Source organism: Gossypium hirsutum, chromosome A12, assembly GCF_007990345.1.
Source record: "Gossypium hirsutum isolate 1008001.06 chromosome A12, Gossypium_hirsutum_v2.1, whole genome shotgun sequence".
NCBI classification, from domain to species: Eukaryota; Viridiplantae; Streptophyta; class Magnoliopsida; order Malvales; family Malvaceae; genus Gossypium; species Gossypium hirsutum.
The window spans coordinates 105,286,525-105,307,641 of NC_053435.1; the positions used below are offsets into that span (position 1 = coordinate 105,286,525).

Consider the following 21,117-nt stretch of genomic DNA (forward strand, 5'->3'; position numbering starts at 1 on the left):
TCCACCCTTGGTAATTTTCTATTCATTTAAATTATGAAATATTCACAAAAAAGAGAGAGTAAAAATCCATGTTTTTACTGTATTCATGATTACATTGTTAACCATAACAATCCTTGTTCCATTTAATTTTGGTCCCGCAAATTAGGTAGGTATGTAATTAGAGTGTAGTATGGTACAAAAGGTTATACTAGACCTTTCCTAATTTATGCATTTATTTCTAAATTTGATGTTTTTATATTTTTTCTTTTCCCTTGCCACTTTTTGGAAGTCATATTAAAATTTATTTTAATAGTAGATTTTTTATTGTTATTTTTTTCTATTTATAAGAATTGAATACAATAAATTATTTAATAAATATTAAATTCTTTATCCATCAGCTTAATTTTGGATTCACTAATTTATTTAAGATGAATTCGGATTTAAAATCTCTTATACTTTTAATATTGAGCGAAAGTTTCATTGACAAAAAAAAAAGCTAAAGATATCTTTTAATCTCGAAATATAATTAAATATTAATGCACTCATTTTAAAAAAAATACTATAAGTTTTTGTACTATTTATAAATTTAAAATTTAATCTTTATATTTTTTTAAAATTTAATTTTTTTACTTTTTAAATTTTAAAATTAAATTTAACTATTAATACGATTAAAATTATTTTATTAAATTCAGATTCATTACAATATTAATTTTTTAATACCACACCAATAAATTTAACATTATTAATAATTCTTGAACATATTTTAACTATAGTGTAAATATAATTAAATCAATCAGCTGTAAATGCAAAATGCAAGAAGTCAAGGTTGGCAAATGGCAAACTGGGAATGATATATTATTGGTCTATAAAAGTCACCGTGGTTATCTATCCCGTTCAACATCAATAAGATTCATAATAGTAATAATGATGTAGATTTCTATTCGAAATAATCAGTATTTCTTTTGTCAATAAAAATCCAAATGTAAACACAATATGGAATTTGTTTACCTATTCTGTAAATTACAAGAGGAGAGTCAATCAAAGCTTTTTTTCTAATTTACTACAAGCTTCGTGCAAATTACAATTTGGCGGGTGGCCAAACTAAATGCTTGACAGGTAATCCAACAAAATTCCCGAAGTTCAAAACTTTTTCTGTTTGTCCATGCTTCCATGGTAGATCAATCACTGTACCAATTCTCTTGAGAAAGATGAACCCAAAATCAGAGTAAAAAAGAAACCCCAAAATTTCACTCTAGAAAGTGGAAACTAGACCCAGAGGCCAAAAAGGAAAAAAGAAAATAATTTTAATATAAAACACTTTTGAAAGCCAAGGAGAAAGAGAGAGGTAGAGAGAGAAATGAAAAGGGAAGAAAAAAGTGAAGAAGGGTTAGCAGAAAAGGAGGAAAATTTGTGTGAAAAGTTGAGTCGGAGGATATTATTGGTAGGGAATAGCAAAACAGAGGGGCCCTGTACTCCATGCCCTTCTTGGAAACTTTACGACCCTCAGCCTCAGCCTCAGGCTCTCTCACATCATAGCTACATCTTTCCTCATCCTCCTGCCGCTGTTTCTGCCAGAAAGTTAGCGGCTTCCTTGTGGGAGTTTCATCAATACCTTCATCATCATCATCATCATCATCAAAGTCAACCCAAAATGCATAGAGGTGGTGTTAACAACACTAATGGTCGCTACCACCAACGCCATCACCGCAACAGTCTTCTCAAGAACAAAGCCATCGATTTTTCTCAGTACTTGGATGATCCTTGTCCCAGTTCTGACCCTGATCAGGTATTGCAATTCCTCCTCTTCTTTTTTTTTTTTTGGTTCCGTTAGTTGTGTATGTGTATTTTTATGTGTATTTTGTACTCGTATGTTAATTTTCTTTTTTAAAGGGTTTTTTTAATCTGTTAGTTGGTGAGATTGATGTTGATTGATTTGGAACTTCGGGTCTGGAATTTGGTAAATGATGTCACGGTTTGTTCTTTTTTTTTTCCTGTTTTTTGGTTAACTTGGCTGAGATGATGTTTACAGTTTAAGTTTTATAAAACTACATTTTCTGTCTTCATATTATCCATATTGGTAGTTTGATGCCTAAGTCTTGACCATGGCTTTTTGGTCTATAGAGTGTCTCTTGTTTGTTAGGTTAGATTTTTATGTTTCTAATGCCCTTTATTTATGTTTGATTTAGGGGAAAAAAGGGATTTGTCAAGTGTAGCGTAGATATGAAAAAAAGTTTGTTCATTATGAGTGAGAATCATTTAATTGATACTTATTACGGAATAGATGATCCATCAAATTATTAGTTGATTTAATCCAGTCTTTGGTGGCTTCAAGAGACAATGTCTTTCTATAAGAATAAGTTATGGAGGTTATCAGAGCTGGTAACAATGCCTTCTATCACTGATTTTGCTGTTTTGTTTCTTATATCAGCCAGAGAGTGCAAGCGGTTTGAGGAGACATATTGCTCAAACACTGATGAAACACCATCGATCGTTTGAAAAAAATAACCAGGCCCTACAGCCTGTATCGCCGTCAAGCTATGGCAGTTCAATGGAGGTAGATTTTCTTTTCTTCCTACTGAAAGTGATACTCTCTGTAGAATAAGTGCAGAATAGGAAAGGTGGTTTTGTTTTTCTTTTGGGATAAAATGAAGATTTTATTGTCCAAGATGCAGCAAATGCTGCCATAGTCACAATATATCTACTTATCTAAGAAACATGGTCACAAAGTCCCCCAAGCAAACCGAAGAGAATTCCTACTTAGAGCTAAGGGAAGAATGATAGATAGTTAGGAGTCCAGCGTATGAGGACAAGCTTGAGCCATGTGATCAAGTTGATTCATCTCGGTTTAGTCCAACTATTGTCCTTTAGTCCCTGAATCAAATTTAACTATTTATGTTATTTAGGTTCTAACTTGATAAATAGCATAGTTGGGTGCTGGTGGTGTCTTAAATTACTTTTTTACATATATTTCATGTTTTGCTCCAGTCATAGAAATATATAGCATAGCATGCTATCTTAGGGAGCAACAGTGCTGAAATTGAATGAAGGGAATGGCTTTCTCAAATAGCATCCTCCTTAGGAATCATTGCATATATTGTTTGCTTACAAGTAGGTTGTTTTTCCCACTTGGTTTTCGCTTCCCTGTCCATCTATAGTTTTGACATGCATTGCCTCCTTTCTCAGGTGGCACCTTATAATCCTGCAGTCACGCCTAGCAGTTCCTTAGATTTTAGGGGAAGGATCGGTGAGTCTCACTATAATCTCAAAACATCTACAGAACTGCTAAAAGTACTAAACCGTATTTGGAGCCTGGAAGAACAACATGTATCCAACATCTCACTGATAAAAGCTTTGAAGATGGAACTAGATCATGCCTGTGCTAGGATCAAAGAGTTGCTTCGAGACCAGCAAGCAGGTCGACATGAAATTGATGATTTGATGAAGCAGATTGCTGAAGACAAATTGGTTAGGAAGAGTAAGGAACAGGATCGGGTTCATGCTGCTGTTCAGTCGGTGAGGGGTGAACTAGAAGATGAAAGAAAGTTAAGAAACCGATCTGAGAATCTACATCGGAAGTTAGCTCGGGAATTGTCCGAGGCCAAAGCTTCTCTTTCTAATGCCTTGAAAGACCTTGAAAGGGAAAGGAAATCAAGGAAGCTTTTGGAAGATCTTTGTGATGAGTTTGCTAGGGGAATAAAAAGCTACGAACAAGAGGTGCATACTCTAAGACAGAAATCTGATGAAGAATGGACGGGAGTGGCTGACCATGATCATTTGATTCTTCATATATCTGAATCATGGCTTGATGAGCGGATGCAGATGAAGCTAGAAGAAGCTCAGTCTGGTTTTGCTGAACAGAATCCAGCCATAGACAGATTAGGCTTTGAAATAGAGACCTTCCTTCAAGCTAAACCGATTGGTACTTCTGTTTCTAAGCGCACAGATTATTTGTCACAAAAGGATCGCAGGAAGTCACTTGAATCTGTTCCTTTAAACGAGGCTGTAACTGTAGGTAAAGATGTTCTTGACGAGGAAGATTCTGCTAGCAGTGATTCAAATTGTTTTGAGCTGAACGAACCAAGTAGTGTTGACCTGAAATCACATGAAGATGAAGCTCAAACCCATTACAGCGAGAAAAAAGTTTCATCTGATGAGAAGATTAAAAGCCGGCGTCCGTCCAGCTTACAAGTTAAGTTTGAAGAAAAGATGGCCAGAGCCATGAATAACGGAAATAAAAAGTCCCAGTTGGAAGATTCAGGACAGGAAATTATCGGTGTAGGGAACACCACTGAAGCAACAATATCTCAAAAACTTGAAAACGATGAAGCTGCTCAATATGGTTACAAGGGAAGAAAGAATAAGCTTGATGAGATACGTGGAATAAGCTCAAATTACGTAATGGACAACTTGATAAGAAATCATATAGCATTGACAGAAGGTAGGAACATAAATGTGGAAAACAACAGCGGTGAGGCTTCTAGTAGTTACCCTCTGTTGAAGAACCAGCCTAGTCCAGTGCGGCAATGGATGACGAAATTCACACCCCCAGATCTGGACGTACCGGAGTCCTCTACGAAGCTACCTCCAGCAATGAAGGATAATACCTTGAAGGCAAAACTTCTTGAAGCAAGGTCCAAAGGACAACGTTCTCGTTTAAAAATATTCAAGGGCAAGTCATAGCTCAAAGGGTTCTTTCGCTTGAACAATCAAGCCGAAGAACTCGCTCTGACTCACAGGACTGGATGTTCTGCGTTTATTTTTCGGTTCAACAGTGTTTTCTATGAATACTAGCCACGGTTCATTTTAATCTGCATGTTGCTATCTGTAATTCTGGAAAATTTTGTTTTACGTTTGTATATTTGAGTAGTTAATAATATCACAGTATAGTTACGAATGAAATGAAATTTGTGCACGAGATAGTGCTTTTTCAACTCTCTCAAAACGGAATCTATTCCAAACATATATGCCATGGTTCCTTACTTCGACAGGGTACAAATATCTAAATTTGATATTTTTAGATATTTTTTCAGACCTATTGCCGATACTAAGTAGCAGTCAAAAATTTGTATCCATTTTTCATGATATTATGCATGGATCAGATATATCATGGCGAATTTTTCAGAAAAATTGTGTCTTCCACAATGGAATCTGATAAGTGAGATTTCGAGTAAGTGTTTACATAATTTTCTTCTGTCTGAAGAAATGATTCATCGAAATAATGAGTCACCATTGATATCGATACATCTGAGATCGCCAAATGTTCAGGAGTTCCTCCTTTTCCTTCTTCTTGTTGCTGGATATCTCGTTCGTACACATCTTCTCTTTGTTTCCCGAGCCTATAGTGAGTAGTTACGAATGAAATGAAATTTGTGCCCCTTCCAAAGTAATCAACTGCATTAAAATTTTCCAATCATCGATTGATGCATAGCTTTAAGGTTCAATAAAGGTAAAAGAATAATTAGAAAACAAGATATATGTGCATCTGTTTATTTCATGTGAATATTGTTCATGTGATTTCGGTTTCCTTTTGATTAGGAGCTTGGATTTTATGGGTTTGTTTATTATAAATTTATATTCTTTTCATTTTATATGTCAGATCAATCAAATCGAATTTTCGAGTCAAAATCAAAATTAATATTAACATGTTTAAATATAAATGTGATAAATTTTTTTGTTAAATATCTATAGGTTTTTGCACTCTTCGAAAATTTAGAATTTAATCTTTATATTTTTATTTTCAAGAATTTAATCCCCTACTTTTATAATTTCAAAATTCAAATCTATTTGTTAAAACTATTAAATTACCTTTGTTAAATTTGTTAGTGCGACATTTTAAAATTTAAAAAAAAAATTCACTTGATAGCCTTGTAAGTAAAAAAATGTTGTAATAAACTTGAAATTAACAAAGAAACAATAGTGTTGGATCTAGACTTTGAAATCTGAAATGTAGAGCGATTAAATTCTTGAAAATAAAAATATTAAAACTAAATTTTAATTTTTTGGAGAGTACAAAAATTTATACCATATTTTAACTTTTTTCTTTTTTTTTTTAACTCCAAGGCCATTGGAGAAATGCTGTTTTCCATATTGTTTAGTGGAGTGTTGGGCCTTAGGGAAATTCAAAATGGAATATACAATATAGCATTCAAATGGATGTTTTGGGCTGAGCAGCTGCAAACGGGCACCATTTAGGAAAAAAACAACCCAAATTGCTAGCAATCGCACGGAGAATGAGCAAGTGAACTGGAAGGAAGGAGGGAGGTAGATGGCGGCGTCGTTTAGGTGGTTACTCCAACTCCACAAAGACGTTCCCAAGGCGGCAAAGTTCTACTCACAAGGGCTCGACTTCTCCGTCAACGTCTGTACGCTTCGGTGGGCCGAGCTCCAGTCTGGTCCTCTCAAACTTGCTCTCATGCAATCCCCTTGGTACTACTTTTACATTTTGCTTTCCCTTTCATGGAAGTTTCGATAAATTTCTTTGATGATTTTGAACTTTTAATGAAAAATACACAAAAATAAATTGGATTCTGGGTAGTCCGAGATTTACTTAGCTTTTCTAATGGAAAATAAAGAGGGGAAATTTTGAGTTGAAAATATATAATTCTGATTGAGTTTTGTTTGACAGTGATAATGCGATGCAGAACGGTTGCTCTTCAGTTTTATCATTCACAGTGAATGACATTAATAGTACAGTAACAAAATTAATGGCATTAGGAGCTGAACTAGATGGTCCCATCAAATATGAAATCCATGGCAAGGTATTGCCTTCCTTGTTTCTTCATCCCTGACTTAGTCATTCTTATGCTTAGCCTTAGCTTGATTGTGAACTGAAGATGCGAGTCTGAATTTGTTCGCTATTTTTAGGTTGCTGCCTTGCGTTGCATTGACGGTCACATGGTTGGCCTCTATGAACCAGCATAACATGTTCTAGAGATGAGTCCCTTCAGCATGGTTGACCAATTTGAGGTTTAATTCAGCATGGTTGACCAATTTGAGGTTTAACTCGTTTGAAGACATCGAAAAGACATGCGAAACTTTCCCATACTTTGGGTTTCCTTCAATTATTGTAAGTGTTCTTTCATCCAAATCAATGACAGTTGTGCAGAGTGTATAAAGAGTTGGACCTGAAAGTAATACCAATAAAGGTAAGTTAATTACAATTGAACAGAAGCTGCTCTTCATTTCCATCCTTCAATTTTTACCTGTCATGTAGATGGGGTATTTTGTATCTTCTGTATCTCCTAGAAGAGACAAGACATCGGTTTTTGATCCTTGTGGTAGAAATGCTGCTCTTTTTTGCCTGCTTATTGAGTTTTCATCATGTACCTTTATTTCAAAACATTGGTTTCAGCTTCAATGTAATGGAATTGAGCTATATAATTGATTGGGACTGTGCTAAATAACAAGAATATATGTGATAATAAATTTTGAGATTCAGCTCAGTAGCCACTTATAAATCTAGCCGTAAGAGAGTATCAGCTCTACCGTGCTGAATGTCACACTTGGCTTACAATTACAGTGGTGGTCAGGTACCTTTATTCCTTCTGTTACGTGTTCTATTGTTTACCTGTTGAACCTGAAGATGGAGATACATGTTTGCGTGGAAAAATGGTGTCGCTCCAACCTCATGAACTGAAACTCGCGATCTTGATGCAGTTTCTACATTCAAGATCATACGCTTCTGTATATCGATTAAATTGTAACTGTGTCCCACAGAGACTTCTGATGAACGTATTCTCTGAGGTTAATCCGTCTATCAGTACCTTAACTGATCAGGCTGATCGACACAGTAAACAAACATTAGAGGGTCTTACAGCTAATGCGTCTGCAGTACTAGTTGCTTCCAGAAGGTCTCTAGAGACAAAGTTCCTTCCAATGCCAGCTGGTACAATCTCATCTTCAACTGGAGGTACTGAATTCAGTGTGAATGCCTAAGGTATGTATGAAGGGAATATTAGATTTCTTTTGATATAATACTCCTTTAGAAGGCATCTACATATGGTGAGGTTCATATTTTGGCCTTCTGTTTTAGCACTCTTTTTAGTATAAGATGGTCCTGTACAGATTTCAGATGTATGAAAGAAATTTTACCAGTCCTTGACTGTTAAGTCCAAAAGCACAACTTGGAAGCTCTCCTGCATATGTGTAAGCTATGAAGGATAATCCATTTGATAGTTTTCCCTTGATCAAATAGCTGCAAACCCATCATAGACACGTATGCATGTTACGGGATATTGATTTATCGTACATATTGCACTCTTTCCTAGAATCTGAACAGTATTCATGAAACAAAAAGCATACGTGTGGCCTACTAGAGAAACGTTTGCATCCTCATTATGAGCTGCTACTGCCATTGAATCACTAACAATGAGAACATCAGAACAGTCATCTGTAGTATCAGCATTTGAATTCATTGTTGTTTTTGAAATGAATGGGAGTATCTCCTTTCTGAAGTTGACTAGTATTATCTGCACATGAAGGAGTAGAATGTGATTTTATTCAATAGAACAGTATATTGATGAAATTAACAGTTCGTGATAACTACATCAAGAACCGGCACACCGCTTCCGTCTGCAGTCCCTAAAAGCTCAGCCCAATATCTTGGGAACTTCTTCTGGTTTGTTTCCGAGAGTGCTTTGAGCAGCGGTTGTGCATGCGGTGTTCGAGCAAAAGGAAGGAGCTGTTTTTGAAGAATGAGGTCCCCAGCCAACCTGCTTCTTATTTGATTGCAAAACCTTTGACCTATGAGAAAACCCAGCTGGTAGTCATCTTCACAGGGCCCAACTTCAAACATCTCCAGCAGTTTACCTTCCATGCTTGAGTTCCCAAACCTTGTGTGGCTCAAGTCTTTCACAATAAAGGTATATCTTATCCCTTTTTCGTGACCAGAATACTGTTGTGCTAAAGCCCCATTGGTTCATTACGCTTTCCAAGGGTCATAAACCTTGAAAATGACTATTGGATTCTCATTTTCGGGCTGCACTCATTTGTTGGCAGGTGCTAGTTGGATTTGAATAATATCCAGTGCGTAATCAGGTTATTTTATGGTTTTTGATTGAATGGAACTTGGAATGAGTGAATAAACAAAAAAGGAGAATGGCATGGCATGCTGTGAATTGACAAATGAGGTGGTGTGGGCCTTAGGGGGCGGGTTCTGCAGGCGAGGCAGGCATATTATTCCCCATGAAAATCGTAATTTGAAAATATCAAGTTTATGGGCCATTGCACCAGTTATAATGTACACCTAGTACATGAAATTAAAGGGTTCAAAATGTATTTCAGTCCTCTTTTGAATTCTTTTCTCCATCATTTCTTGTTTGAAGGTCTCCTTATGTGCACCGAGGTTCCTTTTCCTTGTTTGAATGTTGTCATGTCTTAACCCCCATATTCAATATATCAATCATTTTGTTATACATAGAGATTGACCTCTAAATTCACGAATCGATTGCACACAAGGAAAACTATTAATTTTCCCCTAGAAACTTAAGTTGAGCACTAACAAGAAATAGAATTTATTTGTAAAATGAATTTTATTATACATCAATGGAGTAATAAAAATAGATCTCATTATAAATTGACAAAGTAGCAATGCTAGTCCGTAGTCTCTATTTATAAAGAAAAATCACAAGAGTTCTAAATGAACAAGAGATAATAAAAGAAAAAAAGGTAACAAAATAATAATATTTTAATGAAAAATACACATAGTCCACTGAGACTATGTCGTGGACAATGCCATGCCCTATAAGATGTAGGGTAGCTGCCCATCACATTTGGAATGAGTCTATGAAGTCCGTGAGTACAAATACATACATGCATAAATAAAAAATTAAAAATTCTTAATGATAAATACAAAAAATAATAACATGAATGATGAAAAATTATAAGTAACTATACTAGATACCAACAATACATACATATCTCAGATTAAGCAGTATTGGTGCAAGTGTAAAAAATTAAAAACCAAATATAAGGAAAAGCTCCATAAGAAGAAAAAGGAGTTACACGACTTTGGGTATTCGGCATTTAAGGTGCATTGTTATGGAAGCAATATATCTTTCCAGATCTTAATTATCATAAAGCGAAAGAAAATATAATTATATTTAATCAAACTTTTGCATGTTAATGCAATCAAAGGGTACTTGAAAATATCGAAGGTAAATCACAAAAGATTAATAATCTTGACTAACAATTGGATATCTAATGTTTTTCTATCAAAAAGTGCAGATTCTTTGGACAATTTCATATCTTTCTGTATTATCTTTTTGACTCCTAAAGTTAGCAAAAGTTGAAATAATAACATTGAATACTTGTTTTTTTTTTTGTTGAGAAATAATCCAAAAAACAACAAAAATATCATTTAACAAAAGAAAACGCCTGAAAATTTATTTCTATCCATTAAATCGCGAACTATCTCAAACGGGACGTCGAGAACTTACAGATTCTTTTTTTTTTTAAATATAATGTATAGTACAGAAAGAAAAATCAAATTTTTCGTCTAATAAATGAAGGTTCCTTTCATCCATGCTAAAACAAAACTTTAATTTGCATACGTATACTTTTTTTTAGATTATATGTTTGAATTAACAAAATTCAAAAAAATTTATTTTATTTAAAAATAAAATCATTTAAATATGTTTGATAACTATAATTCACATTATGTTTTGAAAGTCACTTAGCAATTGAATTTAGGTGTAATTGTTTGTAATTACATGAGTGGCATGTTTGTATAACCGGTGTAATTGGTGGATTCTATTAAATTGAGTGTAATTGGATCACCCAATTACACTTTCCAATTCTTTTGAAATAGTTAAATTACGCGAGTAATTACAAACAATTACCAATTACCCAATATTTTTTAGACACATATATTATTTAAGTTTAAAAAATTGTTTTTATACAATAATAAAAAAATATTTTAATTTTAATTTCAAGAAACATATTTCATTATTTTGAAAGCATAGTTATGCATTTGTTCTTGGATAAAAAATGCTTTGTTATGGGACACACAAGCTCAAATATTTCATACAACTTTTTCTTAATAGCAAATTAGGTTTATAATTATTATATTATAAATTTTTATATTATATTTTATATAATTTCTGTGGAATAATAGTAATCAAAATATTATAAAAAAATGTATAAAATTAATTTGATATTTGATACTGAGATATAAATTAGCTACAAATTAGGTTTATAAAAACTATTATAATCGAAGGACTATAACGTTTGTTTGTGCCTCATATTCTAAAGTGTAAAGAAATGTTATTTGAGAAATATCCCAAAAGAGGTTAAAAATTACACCTTGTAATCCAAAAAGTTGATTATGCAAAAAAAAATAAAAAATAAAAAAATTCTTACAGTATATTATGAGTTGCAATACCATTTAAAAGAATAAAGCAAATACAAGCACTAAATATGGTTCACAAACTCTTTGATTTGAGATGTTTAAAGTTCTGAAATGTGTTTGAGAGGACATTTGTTATTCTTAAAAACTATTTCTCACATTAACAACACTATCGATAAAAATAAACAAGGTTATATTGTGCTAGTATGTTGCTTACTTCATAACTCCATTCGTAGGTGAAATAGGAATGAGCCGTACTTTGAAAAGTATAGATGATGAAGAAATTAGCTAGGGACTAACAGGTTAATGACTACATGTTAAATATTACATAGGGAATAACTTAACAAATATAGAAATGTTAGAGAAATTAGATAAAATTATATCTTATGTTTATTATTTTGTTTCTTTAATTTGTAATCATATTATCAGCTACCTTTTTCGACTAATGTATTAGATAAGATGATTTGATTTTAATTTTGTTACTTGTTTAGACCATTATTAATTATTTTTTATAGTAATTAATATTAAAAAATAAATTATGTGATTAAATAATTATAATTTATACTATCAAACACGATATAAAAAAGTTATGATACAATCACACTTTATCAGCCAAAAGCATCTGGAAAAGTACAAATTCTTACAATTACAAGAGGGTGTAATTAATTACGACCCTAGTAATTATGACTTTAGTGATGTCTAAACACAAGGATAAATTATATAGATATAGATATTTTTTGAAAATCCCTTAAATATATATATATAGATATAGATTCCATCAGAACTCTATAATTAAGTGTGTTTGGACGAAAGTATTTTTAGGATGGGTGACCTCCTTGGAAGTTCTCGTATTGCACCTCTTTTTTTTAACCATGGGAGTTAGATGAGATGGTAAGGATCTCTCCTACCTTAACTAATGGACAAATGTTCAATCATCGCCTTGAGTACGGAGCAACTTTAAAACTCATGGCCAGCATCTACCCCTTAATATGCATGTAGAATACGGAGAATTAATTACTAAGCTCGCTCCAATAGATACGGTGATAAATCAAAAAATATATATTATATAAAAGAAAGGAGAGATATGGATATGTAAACATAAATTTTTGTAACTTATTATTTTGATAATCAAACAAATTTCTTAGCATCACCTGTATTTATATGTTCCTTCTACATTACAATAGAATCTTGTACAGTAACATTCATCTTTATTCAGAAAAATCCTGGCCTACCTACAAGTTATGTCCAAAAAGTTTTTAATTTGATATATCAAAGATGCTATATATATATATAATACAATTCACCTCCATTTTGTTTGGCATCATTTTCTGATTAGTTTCATCCATATGCATATATTTATATTTTATAAAAAAAAGGGTGATGTTGGAGATTTGGTTAAAGAAATTAATGGATACAGTTCATCAACACTCAACCTTTTTCCTAACGGGTTGGAACATCCAGGCCCCAGTCATTTAATCACACACCAAAACTGCAATCTTTCAGCTCTTATTAAACTAAAATACAAAACATCTCACATCCTTGTCATCATAAACACCCAACTTTGAGCATCCTTTTTTCTTTAAATCATAATAGAAATATTTCCAGCTCGAGGGACCATTAAGAAACCAGCACGTGGAAATTATGATTCCATCTGATTATAATTATGATACAATAATGACAAAAAACCATGTCACATTTGTGTTGGTTAAAGATGGTGCAAAAATTATACTTGACATTATGGATTCAGCATAGCATATCTATTTGTGATAAATGAGTCGACCATTAATTTATTTTGAACATAAAATATAAATAAATTTTAATACATATATTTACCAAATGATAATCCATACGAGATATGCATTAATTAAAATTTGAAGTTGGAACCTTTTTAATGAAAAAATAACTTAATTTAAACCAAGTCATTGTAACTTCCCCCATCTCGGGAACTCACTGGTGTCCTTTGTAGGGTAAGCACCAAGACGATAGAACCCATAACAAGGAAAAGAACAAAAAACCCCATGTTAAAATAGGGTTTCATGGAAAGCAGGCTCAAATTTTCTCAGCCAATTTGAAAGTTAATATAAACACTGCACAATCAGCAGACTAGTTTGTAACTTATTACTTACAAAAACCATAAAATAAACACATCTAAAACATGACCTAACTGAAGATGAAATCTGCTTTGTACGTCCATTAGCTTCGGGATGACCTAACCGGTAATCGCCATTTTTTTTCTTTTGCAAAAGCTTCCATTTTCTGTACGAGGGAACATCACAGGCAGTGAATTCAGTTTATAAATTAATACTGTAGCAAGCCATTAACACAACAAAAAAGCTAATAATTCCCAGCAGCCTTTCATTTAGCTACTTGGCCGATTTAGTATTATTGCTTTACAGACAGATCATAGTTACAATCGCCCTAGGCCCTAGAAACCTCAGCATCCGATTCAATACATACAGCAAAAATTCGTAGTGGGTATGCTCAACTCAGTCCGCAGTACATTTTAGGCAAGAGAACTACAAACAGCACAATCCTATATTTAATGTTATCCTTGAATCTGATATTTTATCATCAACTGTTTCTCTAGCAAAGGAAAAGCTGGTTGAGAGTTCTCGGCAGTCATTGATGTTATTGCTTCAATCATATGTCTGGTTGAATGCATGTGTGTTTTTCTCAGCGCAGCAAGGAAAACAAAACTGGGATTATGCCCTTCTGACTGGTTTTACCAGCTACCCCAGGAGCTAGTTGAACAAAAAAAAAAACAAACAAACTAAGCTTTAGAACAAATTACAAGTTTTCCATATTTCTGCAAATCTTGGACCCAAAACTTTAAGACGACTGAAAGGATATTTGTGTAATTGCACATGAACTGGGGGGAGACATCAGACATGTCTAGGAACTTGTTGCAGTAAGATAGCAAGACCCAAGAAGGCTTTTTTCGTGGAGCGTGTCCTTTATGAGAGCTTCGCCTCCCATATGGTTGCCTTTTTAGGTGGGAGCTTTAAACAAGAAAGTCTGCAACAGCAGCTTCACAGTAAAACCCTAAAAACATCTGGACTCCAAGTCCTCGAGAGCTGCTTCAAAATCATTCAGAGATTTAAAAACCAGCAGCCAATTTTAAGAACCAAACACAACATCTAGTTGGCTAGTTACTTCATAGTTACCTCACATAAAAGAGACTTCTTTCGGTAAAAAACACTGTTCTTTAAAGAGTACAAACCTGAAACCTCAGCCCTAGAGTGAGGAAACTGCTGCATAATTTCCTTTAAGAGCAAAAACAATGCTTTACTTTCGTAGTCCGGTCAAAGAATGAGAAGCCACCGCCATTAAGAAGTTGAGAATATCTATGTAAATGTCCATGAACAACAAACGAACAAGTTACAGTTAAAGTTAAGGATGATGATCATATTATTCCAACATTACCTCGCAGTGGCTGTCATGAAAAACCTTGAGGAAAGTAGCGTTTGGGGTGTTGATAAAATCGTGATGTGAGGAAATAAAAATAAAAAATTATGAAAAGGATTAAATAAAATAATAGCAAAGGAGGGAGGGAGCTCCCTTCAGTCCAAGCACAGGAAGATTAGGATTCAATTTGTCTCCCGCATCATTCACTCATTTACTGGGTTTTGTAACACAGTATTTGGATGAATGAGTCGGCAGCTAATTAAACCCCATCCCCATCCCATGAGTGGACTGAAGAAAGCTCTCTCTTACCTATCAGATCATCAATCACAAAGCTTTAAAACAAAATAACACAACAACATATATAAACACCTGTGAACTGAAAAAAAAAAAAGAGCCATGTCTCTCATCTCATGCAACCCTAGACTAGAGAACCACAAACAAAAAAGAATAGGTGAGTTAGAAATTAGCCATACAAATTGCTCTCCACTGTGACAGGTTGAAATGGATCATGGGTTAAACCGAGTGGAAGTGGAAGCTGCTTCAGCAATTAAGAGAAAGAAGGGAAAGGGAGAGTAAAGAAAGCGACTGTTTAAAAAAGGAAGATCTTTGCACAAAGGCCAGTCAAAGAGAGAGACTCGAAGAAGAAAAAGGTGAGAGTGGAGAGCTTTTTTCTTCCTTCGTTTATTTCTATTATGACAAGCAAACTCGGGCTATAGCAGCTATGGTGGATCCGTAAGTGGAAGGATACGCCATTATATAAGCTAATAAAGAAAGGGCTCTGTTCAAACTAGGGTGTAATCTGTGTCTTTGAGAAAGTTCGAGTTAATTTTTTGATTTTGAGATTTTAAGTCGTGTGAAGTCTTAATTACAGTTAAGATATGTTTGAAGAGTTGGTATTAAATCAATTTAGGTGTAATTTTACGCCATCCTTTTTTAGTAAGAGAATAATAAATTAGATTTTTTCTTTTAAATCTTCAGTTTTTTTTAAGCTCTTTTCTTTTGATTTTACTATTAAAAAATGTAAGTTGGTATATTTAAAATTTAGTTTTTTTTATTTTCTATTTTTTTAAATTACAAAATTACAAAATATAAGTTCAATTATTAAGTTTATTTTAATGTTATTTTTTATAAATATCAAATAAAATATTACATTAGTAAATTTAATAAAAAAATGAGACCAAATTAATAATTGAATTTTAATTTTAAAATTTGAAAGATCAATAAATTAAATTTTAAAAGTAAAATATTCAATTATTAATGTTTAAGTCCAATAACAAATTTCCAAAAGCAACTTGAAGCATTTAACCTTTAATTATCAAAGTTTAAGTTTAATTTAACATGATTTGAGTTAGTTGTATTAGATGATTATTTATCAACTTACAAACAGAAATATCGTTTTAATAATTTCATTATAAGTTCTGATCATATCTATTCTTTTTTTATACAATACTTAAAACTACTTATATTCCCTCCTCAACCTTTAAATAGGAGGATAATACGCATCTGCAGCTTACTTAAACTCATGTTCACTTGTACTGCTAACAATTTTCATATTAATTGAGTTAAAATTCGATCGACAAGAAACATATTTTTAACCCTTCAAAATGAAAAAGAAAAAAAATGCAACAACATTCATCTTTTTCTATACTTTTTTAAAAGAAAATATTTTCATATAAATAATTCTACAAAGTGATTTTAAGACCTTCATTTAGCAAATATCATAATACTACTGCAACAACAACAAAAAAGATAGAGAGAGAGAGAGAGAGAGATTTATTCATATTCTTCTTTGTTCAATGTATAATCCTTTGCTTGAGGCTCCTACCAATCTCTTAGCATTATGATTTATGAAGGGCCCATCGCTTCGTTGCTTTGCAATATTCCCTACATTTTTTATATTTAATGCACTACTTGTTCATAAACACTTAATTCTTTTTTATATTTGCTTCCAGATTTTCTTTGCATGATTAATTAACTTCGTATCTATGCTGCGAACTTTTTTTTTTGTTATCGTTTATATCTAATCTTGCAGTTGAACATGACATCTGTTAATATGTGGGAGCTTAGAACAGGTTTACTTGTTTGGGTTTGTAGGTTTAAATTTCCGTACTTATATTGAATTTTGGTTAATTTTTTAAATTAGAATTTAAAGCCATTGAAGCAATGGAAGTTTGGTTTGTAGATTTTACATTCGCACTGTAACCTCTGATATGAGAATGCGATTATCATGTTTCCTTTCTAACATTAAAGTCAAGCACCTATTCTTCAGTAAATTTACATTCCAACTGGAATATTAAATTTTTTAATAATATTACTCTTTGTTTTTTAATAAATTTTTTTATCTTTTTTATATATACGTATATGAATCTAATTAGAAACACTGTTTTTAACATGGGCATTTCAAGCATTACTTAGTAGTTTTAGTCTAAGTCACTAATTGAGTTATGAAATTATAGAAATACGCTTTATTGAAATTATAATTAATATTATGATGATGATATTTTTATTTTTTTCATACTTTTATATCATATTTAAATAAAAGAATTAAAAATTACAAATACAAAAATTGAACATACATTATTGAAATATAAATTCATTATCACTACCAATATTCATTATTAAAAAAAATTTAAATGTAAAACATTTTTAACATAAAATAGTTTTCACCTAAATGCTAACTGTGATAAAATCTATTTATTAATTATTATAACATTTTAAATGATTATTTTGAGTTTCCAACATTTTTTTAGTTGAATTTTAGAGACAACATTATTAAGAAGGATAATCATAAATTTTAAATATAAACCATAAAACTGATATGCAAATTGCCCCAAAAACTATTCTTAAGAGTCAACTGATTGGTGATGCAATCACTTTATAATTATGATTTATAAATTTATTTTAACATTATATATTTATTTATTGATATTGTTGAAAGTCATAAAAGAAGAAGTAGGAGACTTGGGCGTGTAAAAAGTCATAAAAGGAAGGTTACAGTATTTTATGATAGAGTAGAAAGGGTGAAAAAGAGAGATATATCCTAATATTAGAGAATAGTATTTATAGGGGAGGGTTGCCCTACCTTAATATGAGATTTGGGCACCTATACAATGCAAGTATCGTCATGATCGGCCACTTTAGAAGCTTAATAATCTTTTAGGCAAGTGGTAATGGAATGGAGGTAAATTAAGCGAGAACTCATATATGAGCCGTGCAAAAGAAGACCCAATATCTGTTTTCAGCTAGGTAGATTGAAGGAGGTCTATTTGTAATCACAAGATTTGATATGTTAATTACTTATCTTAATCATGTAATTTAAAAGTCTATTTTTATTTATAAAAATAAAATATATTTTATGACCAACTACTTGACTCATCCAAAAATATCTACGATGAAAAGAATAATTACGGTTATCAGTAATAAATATCATATATGTATATTCATGAAATCCAACCTTAGAAGATTGAGGTTACTGTACAACAAGATTGTGATGACGAAAATTGAGTAAGAAAGGTGCTTACAACAGAGTTACAAATAGGAATAAAAATAAAAATTATAATTTTATTAACTCAACATTAAAAATCTTTAAAAGAAATATTCATTGCTTCCAATTAAACATAAGCTAATCCAGAGATTCATCGGTCTATCGCTGTGCAGATTGAAATAGAGTGGGTGGAATTTTCATCTGACATTAAGAAAGGTGCAGATTCGTATCCATTAGTCCATAACATGATGTTTCAAATTTGTCAGAAAATAGATTGATTGATTGATTACAGTGTCGAGCTTTTTCAATTATTTTTAGGAGCCTTTTTCAATTGCAGTATAGAAACCCTAAAAAAGATTCCTGGAAACCTACAAATCTACCTAGTTTTTTCAGATTGTACCGCTACTTCTATACATACGAATTAATCTCTGCCAAATATATATTAAAAGAGTTTAATTAATATTAATCTCTTTTAGCACATGCCTAGCAGTAACCGTAGAGGGATTTTGGTTCATAAAAATATACTTAGATACCAAACCAGTTACTTGAAAGTACAGACGGAATCCATAATGTCGTGCCTCGTGCACATGAAGTAAAAGCCACTTAGTTAAGCAAACCCAGATTTGTTTTACCTGTTAATAATCAAATATTTGTTTTTCCTTTTTCTTTTAATCAAAGCCGAAGCTGAAAAAACATTACTATTTTATTAGTTGGATTAGGGAAAGTGCAAGAACAGATATTAATTAGATCGAATGTACTTTGGTTGCTTTTTTATATTTATTTTTTAGACAATTTCTGGAAACCCTTTATCTCTTTTTCAACATATTCAACCGCAATTTAAGGTTGTTGTCTGAGAAAAAAATGAAAAGGTTTTAACAAGCTTTGGCTTTGGCTTTGGCAGCAGAAATTAATAAATCAAATACAGCTTTAAGAGCTCTGTATGCATGTGTTTGGAATTCCATGTTTTTTTTTCTTAATTTAAATTAAGGAGTCTTAGGGAAATTTGCATTTTTTAAATATAACTAAAATTTAATGTAGATATAATTATATTCAATAAATGTGAAAACACACCTAAAAATATATATTTATATGATAAAGTTGAAGTTTTGAAGATTAAGATGTTATAAAAATTTTATTTAATTTTTGTAGATTTTATATAAAAATAAATTTATGTTAATCTCATTTTTATATGTCTTTCAAATGGTAATAATTGTATGAGATTAAAAAACCATCATTATTTTATTTATTTATTTTAAATATCAATTAAATACATGTGATGGTTTATTTTTTTATTAATGTATTAAATATTATCTTATTAGTATAATCTTCTCATAAAAAAAATTTAAATACAAGCGGGAGTATATGTTCAAACCAATTTATGATGAGTATAGAAAATTTGCAATCAAAATTCCAAGATTGAGAATTATTGCCATGTATTGGGAGTGGGACATGACTCATGTTTGTGTTTCCATAATTCTTTGGTTTATATATACAATCACAAATTGGGAAGAAGCACATGTGAGTCCCCATGGATTTTGGATTTTGTCTACACTTTATAATAATTTTCGATATTCTATTTTCTTAATCTAGATAGAGCATCAATTTAGTTAAAAACTTACCAACATATTCTTTCATAATTAAAGTAAGGTATATTATTTTATTATATTTTTTTTTCTAAATTCAATAAAAAATTGCAACATGTGTTATTTAAGTTAATAGATGTTTAATTTACCACTAAATTAATAATTTATTTTAATTTAATATTTACATTTTAATTGTATTATATTATAATTGGTATTTTATTTTTTCTTTTAAAAAATCCCAATAAAGAACTTACATGTAGTTGGATTTGAAACCATACTATTTACATCAATAAAACATCAATTTTACCATTAAAGTATATTTTATTACTTCCATTAATTGTTTATATTGATAATGTTGCTGATCTAGTTGGTGTCACAAGTCAATTTGACAGACCCTGATAAACAATTGTAGTGTACTTAATATTCATAATATGATGTAGGTACGTGTTTAAATTTCATTTTCCTCAAAATTTAATCTTTTTTTATTTTAATACTATACGTATTTTTGTGTTATTATTAATTAATTTTAAATAATATATTTTATATTATTTATTAGATGTTATTTTTAAATTAACATCCATATTTTAAATATGTAATTTTCACACATATGTTTTAGATAAAATTTCTAGTATATATTATATATATTAAAAATGTTGACATTAAATATACGTGTTCATAACCAAGGAGGCTATAAATAATTTGAACCAATTAATTATTTTTTTACCCACTTATATTTGGACGACCCATTTTTTAGATAAGTAATTATAGTTTAATTAAAAGTAGGAATACTTATTTATTTTAAAAAAATAAAAATTATAAAAATACAAAATCCTTATATATTGAAAACCATGTACAAAAACGATTCGAACAATCAAACTCATGACAAGTGTAATTGCGGTATTTCAGCTTTAAGCTGCCACAGAGAATTAAAAGCAAAAGGGTCAATGGCGAATATCATGGGAATGAAGAAACTGTTATGTGTAGCGATATATCACATCACATTCTCAGTCACTTCCTGATTTCACTGTCTCATCTTTACAACTACAATAATAATAATCCTCAACTATTGTAATCACAAATAATAATAAATCTCTTGATGAAAAGAAATTAAAAAATTAACAATAAAATAATATAAATTTATTTAATTATTTTTAATTAACATTAAAAAAAATTAATATAGGATGGTTGTTGGTACCCTCTTTCCCGCATTTTCTTTCTTCTCACTATTCATTTCCATTCGTCTAATCATCACTTTTTCTCTGTGAGAGTATTGTACAAATTTTTTTATTACAGTGCAGCAGGTTGTATTTTCTACTTTTACA

At 31.4% G+C, this 21,117-nt stretch overlaps 3 protein-coding genes and 1 long non-coding RNA gene across 6 annotated transcripts; 2 read left to right on the top strand and 2 right to left on the bottom strand.

Moving 5' to 3' along the window:
- Window positions 1-880: 880 nt before the first annotated feature.
- On the top strand, window positions 881-4,910 carry LOC107947094 (uncharacterized protein At5g41620). The gene is made up of 3 exons (XM_016881651.2): window positions 881-1,765; window positions 2,408-2,533; window positions 3,163-4,910. Exons 1-3 carry the CDS (start codon window positions 1,337-1,339, stop codon window positions 4,657-4,659), a joined length of 2,052 nt encoding a protein of 683 aa, XP_016737140.2. The 5' UTR covers window positions 881-1,336; the 3' UTR covers window positions 4,660-4,910.
- Window positions 4,911-6,058: 1,148 nt separating this feature from the next.
- On the top strand, window positions 6,059-9,390 carry LOC107947096 (uncharacterized). Of its 3 annotated transcripts, XR_005906519.1 has the most exons (5): window positions 6,136-6,405; window positions 6,605-6,737; window positions 6,844-6,945; window positions 6,976-8,840; window positions 8,977-9,390. XR_005906519.1 is itself a non-coding variant. In XM_016881653.2 (3 exons), exons 1-3 carry the CDS (start codon window positions 6,245-6,247, stop codon window positions 6,898-6,900), a joined length of 351 nt encoding a protein of 116 aa, XP_016737142.1. In that variant the 5' UTR covers window positions 6,106-6,244; the 3' UTR covers window positions 6,901-9,390. The 3 variants fall into 3 exon arrangements, 1 of the variants encoding a protein (XP_016737142.1); XR_005906518.1 differs by having other exon boundaries at window positions 6,059-6,405; window positions 6,844-8,840; XM_016881653.2 differs by having other exon boundaries at window positions 6,106-6,405; window positions 6,844-9,390.
- LOC107947095 (uncharacterized) lies at window positions 6,605-8,827 on the bottom strand. The gene is made up of 7 exons (XM_016881652.2): window positions 8,525-8,827; window positions 8,281-8,447; window positions 8,071-8,173; window positions 7,794-7,910; window positions 7,547-7,717; window positions 7,182-7,305; window positions 6,605-7,103 (listed from the first exon to the last, which is right to left on the bottom strand). Exons 1-7 carry the CDS (start codon window positions 8,792-8,794, stop codon window positions 6,907-6,909), a joined length of 1,149 nt encoding a protein of 382 aa, XP_016737141.1. The 5' UTR covers window positions 8,795-8,827; the 3' UTR covers window positions 6,605-6,906.
- A 4,268-nt stretch (window positions 9,391-13,658) lies between the features above and the next one.
- LOC107947098 (uncharacterized) lies at window positions 13,659-15,591 on the bottom strand. Its single transcript, XR_005906520.1, has 2 exons — window positions 14,544-15,591; window positions 13,659-14,397 (listed from the first exon to the last, which is right to left on the bottom strand). It is a non-coding gene; the product is annotated as an uncharacterized lncRNA (long non-coding RNA).
- Between the last annotated feature and the right edge of the window lie 5,526 nt (window positions 15,592-21,117).